General features: G+C 60.3%; 1 protein-coding gene across 3 annotated transcripts in view; it reads right to left on the minus strand.

Moving 5' to 3' along the window:
• The window catches only part of RASA3 (RAS p21 protein activator 3), an 89,641-nt gene that overhangs the window by 21,098 nt on the left and 55,762 nt on the right, over nt 1-12,781 (minus strand). For all 3 annotated transcript variants that reach the window (XM_060079561.1, XM_060079560.1, XM_060079559.1), the window contains exons 4-7: nt 11,633-11,727; nt 4,988-5,064; nt 896-976; nt 495-567 (exon numbers count right to left, since the gene is read on the minus strand). In XM_060079561.1, the coding sequence (XP_059935544.1) occupies nt 495-567; nt 896-976; nt 4,988-5,064; nt 11,633-11,727 (326 nt within the window). The remainder of the gene's footprint in view (nt 1-494; nt 568-895; nt 977-4,987; nt 5,065-11,632; nt 11,728-12,781) is intronic.

Consider the following 12,781-nt stretch of genomic DNA (forward strand, 5'->3'; position numbering starts at 1 on the left):
AGGCCGCGGAGCCGGCGGCTGGCGGTTCTGCTCCAGCCTCGGCCCCCAGCCGCCGTCCTGCTGGTGGTTCACGTTCTGAGGGGCAGCCGGGGGCTCTCATCTGAATGCATTTCCTCTTCTGCCTCAAGACCCTCACTACTTCTGGTGAAACAAGCCTCCCTCCACTGCTCAGGGAAGACTGGGTGGGGCAGGCAAAAACCAGGAAACCCCAAACCAACCAAACCAAACAACCAAAAAAAGCAATGTCTTGATAATTTGGCAAGTATTAATTTGTCAGCATTCAACTCAAAACCGGGTCATGCTGGAAGCAACAAATAGCCTTTCTGCCCAAGGAAGGAAGGACAGGTCCTAGGAATTCGAGCTGCAGGGCAGGACGGGGTCTTCACGTGGGGGGACAGCACCCCAGAACTCTCAGAAGTAAGCGGCTGAGGGTCTTTCTGCCAAAGACCCTGGGGTGTGCTTTTCAACTGCATTTGTGCCACTGAAACACCAACCTCAAAGTAAAACACTTCGTCAAACTGGGGGTTGTTGGTCTTCTTTTTCACTTTTGTCTTCTTTGCTTCCGACCTGTAATCGAGGGGGGAAGATCAGGATGGAAAACAAACACTGTTGATGCCAAATCTCTTGGCTGAGGCTGGGCCACCCAGCACGCACGTCACCGTGGCCTACGGGCGTGTCTGTTTGTCTCCAACCCCAGACGGTATGCAAATCGGGGCCCTTTACTGAGCCAAAGATACCCAACGTGAAGATCAGAAAGGTTCTCTTTTTTACAAAGCAACTCTAGTGCAATAAAGGAAACAAAAGGAAGTTAGAATTGCACACCCTCGTCTGGCTCACCTGCTTTCCCGAGCGGGGAATCCGACCTCGCCCCCCTCCCGGCCGAGGCTGTACTTGCCTGCATGGTCCTGCCAGGGTCACCGTGGCGTAGGGGTCACACTGCCCGTTCACGATGGGGAGGCCCTGGCACTCGAGGATGCTGAGGAAAGAAGTGGGAAGTCAGGAGGGGACCCGGGGCCAGCGGGCCATCTGTCAAGGCCACCCGGGGGTCCGGGAGGGCAGCTATCTCAACAGCTCTCAGGCCAAGAGCTCCGAGTCCCTGCAAAGTGCTTCCCAGGGGCTCCCGTCTAATAGACAGAGATGGACGCGCTGGTCAGCAGTCATAAGACATCTGGAGGCAGGAGAAGGTGCGCGTGCATCCAGGGAAAAGGGAAAAGCAGCCCGGCTGCGGAGGACAGGCTGCTGGTGTCGACTGCAAAAAAACGCACAACAAATACTATTGAGAATTGTTTTATTGGGTGGACTTTCTGAGGACTCGAGCCGGGGCCGCAGCCTCTCAGAAGGCTCGGAGGGACCCCTCTGAAGAGGTCAGGGGGGAGCCAGGATATGCAGGAGTTTCTGCAACAAAGACCAGGTAGTCGGAACATCAAAAGATGACTGTTCATGAAAGAAAACCAGACATCTCCAGTTAAGGAACGTAGCGCTTCTCTATGTGTGGTGAGGCACGGGAGTCGGGGCTCACTGGAATCGTCCCTTTGATCTGCACCTCAGCTCTCTGGGGCCAGCGTCCTATGCTTTCCCACCCGGAGTCCCCTCAGGGGCGCCGTGGGGGCAGCTGCAGGGGCCGCAATACCCTTTGTCTACTGATACGGCAGCTGACGTTCTTTGTCCACAGTGGAGATTTCCCTGAGCGAAGCCCCCGCCCTCCCTTCCTAGGAGCTCGAGAGAGATCCGCCCGGCCCGGCCTGCCAGGTAGGAACTGTGGTGAAGTCCGTGTTATCGGTGGGGACCTGAGGGCCCAGCACCCCAGGGGCTTAGAGCCCTAGGCCGGGCGTTGCCTGCAACGCACCTCTCGGGCCGGGAGACCCCGTCTCGGGCTTCACTCTGCCGACCGCCCCGGCGCCTGGCCCCCTTTGGGCTCTGGACCGCCCTGGTCACTCCTGCGCCTGTCACCCTGGCTGTCGCTGGACAGCTCCTGCTCCTGCTTCTGGCGGGACGCTGGGCACTGTGAACTTCACGTCGCTGGTGCCCAGATTCTGGGCTCATCCGCGCTGTCAGTGGTTGGGGTCTCTCGTCTGCGGCTCTGTCTGGGAGGTGCCAGCAGCCTTGTTCGGGGACAGCGCGGCCCCACCGCCCGGTGTGGCCCCTGGAGTCCATGCTGAGGGTTGGAGTGAGTGCAGGCTCTCCACTGGGCTTGGTGGAAACTCGAATGACCCCCAGCTCTATGGCCCCATCGCCCCTTTGCACCCTCGCCTGCCCAGCCCTGAGGGACTCCACCTTGTCCGTTGGCGCAGGTCTGGGGAGTGCCACGAGGTCCCCTACCCTGCAGAACGTGCCCACGGTGGCCTTGACGCCCCAGCTCCCATCTCTCACCTCACCCGCCTTGGGATCTACTGGGGACGCCTTGCTGGCCATGTTGCCGACGCACCTCCAGGATGAAAGCTGGCCTGCGGCGACCTTGTCTGTTTCCCCACTTGGGGGCCGATCGCCCTCCGCCTGCACGGCTGGCTCGCACGGCGTCAGCTCCTTAGTCCTTTGTGGTGGGAGCCTGGCCGGAAGCAGAGCCCTAACCCCATGCTCGACGCCGTGGCTCTGGGCGCCCTGCCTCCCCGCTCACTCCTCCACGCCAGGTGGCCTGGGCGGCTGCTGCGCCTCTCGGGAGCCTGGTGGTCCTGACGCGTTACGGGACCTCTTCTCGCGGGGCGAGGGCCCGTCTCCTCCGTTCCTGCTCCCTGGAGCGTGTGGCCCCTTCTCTCTCCATTTCTCCACCACTGTGTTCCACCCCGCTAGACAGGCTGGCCCTCAGGGACTTTAGTGAATCTTTTCAACTCTTTCTCCTTTCACTCTTCTTCTGGAATTTCTGCACTTCTCTCCCTGCTACTAACCTGGTCTTGGGTCATCCTCCTCCCTCTGTGAACTAACTCGTCACTAAACAAGTATCTTCAGATACATTTCCAGGGACAGGCACAGAACCCTGAGCCAGCCAAGAGCTTGTGCCAGGGGCTGACACCCTGAGAAGCCCCCGGGGGCTCGGGGGTGCCGGCAGCCGCAGGGACAGCGGGTGGGTGACGCATGCGAGGAACACACAGGGCGACCCGTGGGGCGGGCGGGTGGGAGGGGGTCTCAGGACAAGCCCGACCCTCCCTCAGTCGGGGGGTTGCTGCCTCTGGGGCTGGAAGCACGAGAAGGGGCTCACTCGCCCCCTCCCTCTGCCAAAGCCCAGAGTTCAAGGCAAACGCGTTTTGATCACATTCAGTTGTTGAACAGGAAGGTTGGGACAGTGGTGCATTTGGGATCCGCAGAGATAACGGTTTTCCCGGCAGCAGCTCAGACAGGGGGAGCAGTTCTTCCCACGGCTGGTGTCCTGGAGAAGCGCTGCCAGGTGCAGGGCAGCAGCCGCCCGTCACTGTTACTGCCGCCCCTCACAGACCACCGTGAGGAAGGCGCTAACCAACACGCCGCCTGGCCCCGACGGCAGTTACACATCCCGGAGAAAAAGAAAAACCGACACGCTGACACCTGGATGCAAGACGCACAACAGGAAAACAGGTGTCATGGGCACATTGCACCCTCCTCCCTCAGATGTCACTTCACCAGCTGCATAACCTGGGGGTCACGGCTCAGCCGTACAGCCTGGGGGTCACAGCTCAGCTGTACAACCTGGGGGTCACGGCTCAGCTGTACAACCTGGGGGGTCACGGCTCAGCTGTACAACCTGGGGGTCATGGCTCAGCTGTATAACTTGGGGGTCACGGCTCTGCTGTACAACCTGGGGGTCACGGCTCAGCCGTACAACCTGGGGGTCACGGCTCAGCCGTACAGCCTGGGGGTCACGGCTCAGCCGTACAGCCTGGGGGTCACGGCTCAGCTGTACAACCTGGGGGGTCACGGCTCAGCTGTACAACCTGGGGGTCACGGCTCAGCTGTATAACTTGGGGGTCACGGCTCAGCTGTACAACCTGGGGGTCATGGCTCAGCTGTATAACTTGGGGGTCACGGCTCTGCTGTACAACCTGGGGGTCACGGCTCAGCTGTACAGCCTGGGGGTCACGGCTCAGCTGTACAACCTGGGGGTCACGGCTCAGCTGTACAACCTGGGGGGTCACGGCTCTGCTGTACAACCTGGGGGTCACGGCTCAGCCGTACAGCCTGGGGGTCACGGCTCAGCTGTACAACCTGGGGGTCATGGCTCAGCTGTATAACTTGGGGGTCACGGCTCTGCTGTACAACCTGGGGGTCACGGCTCAGCTGTACAACCTGGGGGTCACGGCTCAGCTGTATAACCTGGGGGTCACGGCTCAGCTGTATAACTTGGGGGTCACGGCTCTGCTGTACAACCTGGGGGTCACGGCTCAGCTGTATAACCTGGGGGTCACGGCTCAGCTGTATAACCTGGGGGTCACGGCTCTGCTGTACAACCTGGGGGTCACGGCTCAGCCGTACAGCCTGGGTGTCACGGCTCAGCTGTACAACCTGGGGGTCACGGCTCAGCTGTACAACCTGGGGGTCACGGCTCTGCTGTGCAACCTGGGGGTCACGGCTCAGCTGTATAACCTGGGGGTCACGGCTGCTTGCATCACATCCAACCAGAGCCTATTTCACTGCAAAAGGTATATTCACACCCCAGGCATTTGTCTAAGCCGATCCCATACACACATGTGCACACTCACACTGCACACTCATCAAGCGTCCAGGGTAGGAGGAGCTCCGATTTCGGGCCGAGGTCTGAGGTCGGGCCCTGGCTCCGCCCCCACCTCACTGTCTCCACAACCCCAGCCTCTTTGCTTAAACGTCGCCCTGAGTAACTGGTTACTTGCAAAAGCCGAATGCGTCACCTCCAGGGTGAGCAAGGATGTTAAGAAAGTCATCTGGGGAATGCCCAAGTCTGGGAATCCTGAGTCATTTGTTTAAAAAACATGAGCCACCGCACTCCCTGGGGGTGAGACTTAGTCCTGGGCAGACAGGCCGTGGCGGCCGTCCCGTGACTTACCGCGTGGCCAGCTTGTGGCAGACGACACCCGAGTCGGTGATGACCTCACTCAGCCTCAGCTCCAGGTGGACCTTGCCCTGAAAGTGACAATGACAGGGGGTCACAGGGGGGGCCACAAGCAGCGGGAGCTCTTGGGCTCCGATCACAGACTGGTGACACATGACCCTGCGTGGCATCCACGCGCGTCCAGCCACCCGGCTCAGATCCCAGAGAGTTAAAGAAGCTTGCAGCCCATCGGGCACGACGCTGACAGCGGGCACTGTTTCAGAAGAAAGAAAAGGAAAAGGCCCTGGAGGCGGCAGTGTCCCCAATGGGCCTGACTGTCCACTCTGGGCTGGGCCGTGTCCACTCATGCGCCGCAGGCCCCAGGCAGGCGTGGGCAGCTCTGCCCGGGCGTCTCGGTGCTTCTGCGTCTGCGACAGGCAGGGTCGGAGGCCAGGACCCTCAGCCCTGCTCTTTAGGAAGGAAGCGGACGCTCACGCGCGCTCTGGGAGGAGGGGCGGAGCGGCCGAGGCTGTGCTTCCACCCGTCGGCCCGTGCAAAGGGCGCCGGCTGAGGACGGCGAGTGGGTGGGGCGGACACGGCCAGGGCATCATCAGGGCCACGAAGAGAAGCGGGGAGACGAGCTCCTGAAAAGTCCAACGGGAGGAGGCATGATGCTCGTGTTTCCGTGAGCGAGCGTTCGGTTAAATTAAACTGACTTTCCTCAGACACGGAGTGAACTGGATCCACTGTCTCCAAGGTCGTTTCCAACGGAAACCCCTGGACCCTGCAGCCTGGGGAGAGCCTGTGAGGGCCGCCACGTCTCAGGAGAACCCAGGACGCGGTAGGGATTGCTCACCAGCTGGGGGGTCGATGAGGGGTGCTCGGCCCCACACGCTCCCGTCACAGCCCCGACAGATGCCCACTGCAGCGCAGGACCCCGACCCCACGCGGGAGCATCCAGCGCTCCGGCCCGGGCCGTCTGCATGGGGCGTGTGCTGACCTGGCCAGCGGCTCCTGGGCCCGGGATGCTTGCTGTTCCTCTTCTGCCCCAGGGAAGCCCGCTCCAACAGCGGCCAGACCTTCCCACCTGCTGCTTCTAAGCTTGACCTGAGCCACCACAGAAGTGTTTTGACAAAATGCCAGCAGCACCGATTATGAGAAAGGGAGAGGCTGGACCCGGACACGCAGCCTGAGGATGGGGGGTGCGGGGAGTACCCCCAGCTAGAGCCCCGCCCGCCAGACAAGAGAAAATAAATAAGAAACCAGGGTCTGGACATGAGAAGGGTCAAGGGCGATACCTCCATCACCCCAGGCCCTCTTTCCTACACACCTCTCGGGCCCCGCACTGGTAGGTGACACGAGGTCCCCATGATAGCGTCTCCCACTCAGAGCAAACCAGCTCCAGGATCGCGAGCCTGGAAGCGAGCAGGTGCCCCGGGCCGCAGCATGGGGGGTGGGGCGGCCTCACGCACCAGACACCTCACCCACGACACTGACACGGGCTCCCGATGACACGGATGCCTCCCCGTGGGGAGCCCAGGCCGCGGGCGGTGCTCACAGCCACAGATGCGTCCAGGCCCCCCAGCCGCGGGCAGGGCTGGGTGCCGGCCTTCCCGGCCTTGCCCTCACCTGAGGGCAGGCAACCCGTGACAAGTCCCGCGAGGTGGGACCAGCCCGCAGGCGTCACAGCCGCGCGGCCCGGGTGACACCAGCATCCCGACCCGGAGTCACATCTGTTATCTGCGGAGGCTCTGACGGGGCCCGCCCCTCGCGGGGACGCACTCGCCTAGAGCAGCGGCTCTTCCCACAGTGGCTCGGGGCGTCCGCCCGAGCGCCCTTCACCCGCCAGGCGCGGACACAGGGTCCACTGCGCACCACAACCCTGGCACGCGGCAGGCTGGTCCGACAGTGAATCCTTGGGGCCGGTAACTGGGGCGGGAGTGGCGGGGGGGGGCGGGGCGCGGCCTCCCTGTGCGGGTGGAAAAAACAAAGTCCCCAAAGGCCAGTGGCTCATCCTGAGCCACCCGATCCTCATCACTGTCCCCGGAGCGGGAACTGCCGTCCTTACAGTGAAACAAGCACGCATAGACTGACGGCCTGGAAACCAGCCCAGCAGAAGCTCAGCTGTCACTGGTGGCCCGGTCAGCCTGGTGTCCTTCGTCGCACCCCAGGTGCACGGGCGCCCGCTCTGAGGCAGACAGTGGACCATGGCCCCTCGGACCGACACGTCCCCAGCGATGCGCGACCGGCTTCCCAGAAGCGGGGCCCCAGCCTCGGGCGCTGGGCGCTGGGCTGGGGAGCCGCCGGTCGTCCAGGCCTCTGCTCCCCAGTGGAGGATGGACATGGACTGTGACCGCTCGCTCCTCTCCTGGGGCAGCGCGTCCTCCAGGAGGCGGCAGATGTTGTCAGCTGATTCGTGCTGTTACATTTCGGGGGGTTTGGGGGAGGGTGGTATGAGGTAAATAAAACACAAACACACACATCTGGAGAGAAACCCCTGCAGAACAACCCCTGCAGCTCAGAAGTTCACACCCATCCTCACTGCACAAACAGTCCCACCGCAAACACCAACGCCCCAGGGTGGTGCGGGCCACACCCTGCACAGGGCAGGCAGGAAGTGTGGTTTCCCAGGCTCGGCCCCTGCAGGGCACGCGACCTTCCATGGATGCATAGCTACACACAAAACTGTCCCCTCCGCTTGTTTTGGCCCCAGGGGGAGCCCTCTCCCCAGGGAGGCAGTCACAGGCCCACCTGCCAGGCTGAGGGCAGAGGTGGCCACGCCTCCCACAGGGGCCGGAACCCCGGAGGGGGTCCAGCTGAATGGTGCTCGTTAACAATTAGCCCAGGCAGGACGAACTGAGACTTGGCCGGCGTCCTCGCATTTATGTTGGTGTGTGAGAAGAGAAAGCTTCGGACAGAGCATTGAGAATGCTGGTTTCATAGTCGTTCCCAGTCTCATTTAAGGAGAATAATGAGAAGAAGTCGTTTAAAAAACCAGCTGGGACTGAGCAGCATCACCCACCCCCACGGAACATCCACTGGGAGAGACCAACCTGGCCTTCAACACGTCAGCAAGTCTAGGAAAGTAAAAATCACATCACAGCTGCTCTCAGACCACAGTGGAAATTAAACTAGAGCTCAGTGACAGAAAGATAGCTAGAAAATCCCCAAACACGTGGAGGTTAAAGAACACACTTCCAAATAACAAGCAGGCCAAAGAAGAAGTTTCAGGAGAAACTGAAAAACACTTTGAATTCATTTCTTTTCACAAGTGAAAATGAAATCAAACATCAAAATTTGTGAAATGCAGCAAAAGCAATGCTTAGAGGGAAATTTAAAGCAGTGAATGCAGATACTGGAAAAGACGAAAGACAAAAATCAATAATGTAAGTTTCTAACCTTAGGAAACTAGAAAAAGAAGAGCAAATTGAATCCAAAGTGAGCAGAAAAGAAATAATAAAAATTAGAGCAGAAATCAACGAAAATGAAAACTGGAAATCAATACAGAAAATAAACAAACCAAAGCTGTTTTTTTGAAAAGATCAATAAAATTGGTAAAGTTCTAGCCCCGCTAAGGAAAAACAGAAATGAAAGCAGAGCCGTCACTCCTGGCTGCAGAAAACCAGCAGTGGTTCCGACAGGGGATCCAAGACGTCACCCGCCTGTCAGCCAGGGGGGCCCAGAGCCCAAGGTGAACCCCACTGTAAGCCGGGGGCTTCAGCGAATATAAGGCGTCAGCCATAGCAAATGCACCCAGGACGCTAGCAATGCTTGGGGGAGGAGTACATGGGGTTCTTCATACACGCCCCTCAACTTTTCTGCAAAGACAAAACTGCTCCAAAAATAAAGTTTATTAATTAAGAGAGAAAAGCACCGGTGGTTCCTGTGCAATTTTCTCAGGAAGGCATCGGTCCCTGATCTGCAGGGCCCGTGGCCGCAGGCAGGGGCCCAGCAGCACATGAGCCATCTCCGCCCTGTCCTCATTCTGCACAGGGCCTGCAAGGCCCGGCGGAGGTCAGCGCAGAGCAAACCCAGGCGCAGGCGACTGAGTGCTGGACCTGTAGCCCCGCCGAGCTGAAAGCATCGGGAGGGGGCAGGGACACGAGGGCGACCAAGAGAAGCAGCCACGTCCTCGAGGGGAGGCGAAGGCCACGTCCTCGAGGGGAGGCGAAGGCCACCCCCTCCTCTCCTTCGGACGCTCCGGAGCCTTAGAAAGACTCTCAGGTCCTTGCAGGTGTATGGCTGCAGGCGCTGATTGTTGGGGAAATACTCAGACAGGACGGCAGACACACAGGACGTTCCCAGGGCGTCCACTATGAGGCCAAGGTTACTGCCCTGTCGCTACAGGTGCAAGAAGAGGCCACGGGCCGGGGGGCTGCAGCTCTGCTAGGGCGGCCCTCCTGCCTCTGCCTTTTCGGAACACGTGCCCCAAGAACAAGTTTCACAGAAGCCGCTCAACGCAGAGCTTGCGGCCGCCGGTGTCCTTGGAGGATCGGCAGGGGCCCTCGCGGACGTGAGCATGCATTCTGGCCACCGCTGCCCGGCGCGGACCACGGGTAGGGCCGTCCCTGCCGACTGCCTCATCCAGAAGGTGCCCAGCCGGGGACAGGGAAGGAGGAGAAGCGACGGGCTCTTTTTAATAAAGCGATTGAGCAGAGACCTTCACAAACGTCAGTTCCAGAGGGAAGCCAGACGTTCCTCCACTCCTTCTTCCCCCAATTCCATGACTTGCTGGTCTCTCGTGGGCCCCGGCTGTGCGACACTCCCTTTCTGCTGCCTTTGTGAATCGCTGAGCAGATAGTTAGAGAAATCGTATGTGTCCCCTGACCTCCGTGGCTGCAGGGAAGTTGCGTAACTGACCCTTTAAAGGCTGCTGCCGGTGGCACCTGACGGGTCCCCTCTGGAGAGCACTTGCTCGGTGCCTGGAACTCAGCGGCCGCCACCGCCCACAGTCCCGCTTCCGTGGAATCACCAGTGGGTCGGGACCCACTTCACAGGGACCATCAGGGAATGGCCTGGGCGTCCTCAGGCTGCAGGTGGACACACGCATCATGTTCCCAAGGCTGCGGTGACCCAGCGGCTCCGGATCTGGACAGTGGTGGTTACACAGCCACACGCGTGAGACGCACCCACGGGGACATGCAGGCACACGCGGGGCTGGTGAGACCTGAATGGGGTCGGGGACCCTGTACCAGTTATGCGGATGTCACTGTGCGGGGCCCGGGAAGGGACGTGGCCCTGCTTCCTATTTTCAGTCTTTGAGTGTCAACAGGAGAACACACAGCTTGCTAACCCTTATTCCCTGTGCAGTACTTCCTGTGGCTTCCTGTGACTCTGTAACCATCTCAAAATTAAAAGTTGGTTTTTTTGAAAAGGCAAGAAAAAGAAAAAGCTACACTTGCCAACAAAACAGAACTTAAATCTGGGGACTAAACAGCGGGCTCATCGCGGCCACAGGCGGAATCTCTCAAGAACGACAGTGACGGAGGCAGGCGGGGCCCAGGTGTAAAGTACACACGGCACAGGGGTCCGGAAACTTCTTCCTAAGGAGGTGATTTCCTGGTCACCTGAGCAGCAGTGGCCGCTGTCCTCCTGGACTTGGGGTTCCGTGACTAGTTCTGAGTAGTCACAGGGCCCCCAATTTCCACAGCACGTGTGGGCCCCTCAGTCGGAATTAACTGAGCGTGAAGCACCCTCACGATGTCCCTTGGGCTAGGCTTCTCAAGGCGTCCCTCTGGCTGCCTCTTTGTCAGAGTTTGAGCATCGGTCCCGGCGGCCACCAGGGTCCTCGGCAGTGGACACCCTGAGCCGCCGGTGTGCAGTTCCAAGCTCGGCCAAGGCCCCAGGTCCACGAGGAGGCATGCTGACGCTGGGCCGGGAGCCCGGGGAAGGCCTCGCGAGGCGCCCACTTGGGGATTTTGTCCGTGACACCTGCTGTTTGACCCTGCTGTTCACAAAACCCCGCTTTACAGGAGAGGAAACCGAGGCTCAGAGAGCATCAGAGCCACGCACTCTGCTGAGCTCAGAGCAGGCCCAGCTCGGTGCTGGCCCCGGAATTCAGGCATGGCCGGGGCTCGGGGACGGGCTTGACCGGAAACTCATGCCAGGGTCACCAGAGGAGAGAAGATGCAGGCGGCCCCCATGACGGGCATCTCCTGGACCCTGGGCATGGGGAGCGGCCCAGCTGGGGGAGAAACCCCCAGTCCCGGGGTGGGTGCACCTTGCACTGGTCAAGGGGTCAGTCCCAGTTAACACATCGCCAGGGCGCTGGGCGAGCCCCAGGGACGCTCAGGCCACAGGGACTTCACTCTGGTCACTCCCTTCAGCTCCAGCCCCGCCTTGCTGAGGGCAGGGAGCCCGGAACACACACGGGCACCTCCAATGGGCAACGCCCACAGCCTTACGTTTTCTCACCTATTCTCTCTTTACCTTCAGGTATGCGTTGCATTCTTTCGCACGTTACATTTTTTAAGCTGCACGACTAAGTCCGACAGTAACCAATGGAACAAACCAAATGCACAAGCCCAGGAGGACGTGCGCAGGGGACAGCTTGCTGAGCCTTGTCCCTCTGAAGGCCAGAGTCCAGCGTCTCTGTCTCTAACCACAATCAGTCCTCCTCCGCCAAGGCCCCCATGTCCCGTGGGCCCCGCGAGGCCTCACCTGCACCTCGGAGTCGGCGTCCACGTGCTGCAGCTGGAACCACGTGTCCCGGTTGTGGTACTTCTGCAGGTCTTCCTTCCGGATGGCCACCTTCCCTGGAAGATCAATGCAGAGGAGACTGGTCACGAGGGCACCAACCTTCCCACCCAGCAGGGCTGGGAGCGGTCTCTACTACCTCTGCCAGTCACTCCAAATGGGAAATACAGAACAGATCATCGGGCAAGAGACGACGCACTTAGAGCAACAGATGCCACTCTGCATCTCGGAGGTGCCACGTCCACCCTGAGCACAGCCCGTCTCGAGGTCACTTCCACGGTGTCCACAGCCTGGGCGCGGACGGGAGCCTCTCCCCCTCCACCCAGGCTGTGGGAGATGGGGGCACCCGGCGCAGATCTTACAGATCGGGGAGCGGCTACGCCAGGTGCACTGCTCAGGGCCCGGAGGGCGGCGTGTGGGATGGGGTGGGGCAGCAGGCACCCCGGCCATCCACGCCCCGGCCATCCGCGTCCCAGCCATCTGCGTCCCGGCCATCCACGCCCCGGCCATCCGCGCCCCGGCCATCCGCGTCCCGGCCATCCGCGCCCCCGGTCATCCACATCCCGGCCATCCACGTCCCGGCCATCCCCTGCCCCGATGCCCGAGCTGCAGAGCACGGCAGGACGGCGTCTGCCGGGAGGGCTTTGCTGCAGAGTCCCTGGAAGTGCGCGTCTGCCTGTATGAGCTGTGGCTTAGAAGTCACGTGTGTGCACATCTAGCTCACAGGCAACGTCCACAGTTGGCTTACACAGAGTGTGCACACGTGTGTGCATGTGTGTGCACATCTAGCTTATGTAGCACGTGTGCACACGTGTTCCTGTCGGGCCCGTGGAATGAGCCGGGTTATCGCCCGCCTGGGTCTATGAATCAGTGTCTCTCAAAGTGTAATCACAGGCCACCTGCATCAAAACAGCTGGAGAGTTTCCTAAATGCAAGTTTCCCAGCCCCATCCTGCGTGAGAAAACAATCTCTGGGGTGGGGCCCTGCAATCTTCGTTTTCACGAGGTCCCCAGAGAACTTCTGTGGGTCCCAAAGTTTAAGGACGTCTGCTCTCAACAGTTTTACATTCCTGGCATAGGCTTGGTACTTAGGAGCTAGAATTTCAACGAAAAT

Source organism: Mesoplodon densirostris, chromosome 17 (assembly GCF_025265405.1).
Source record: "Mesoplodon densirostris isolate mMesDen1 chromosome 17, mMesDen1 primary haplotype, whole genome shotgun sequence".
In the NCBI taxonomy this organism is placed as follows: Eukaryota; Metazoa; Chordata; class Mammalia; order Artiodactyla; family Ziphiidae; genus Mesoplodon; species Mesoplodon densirostris.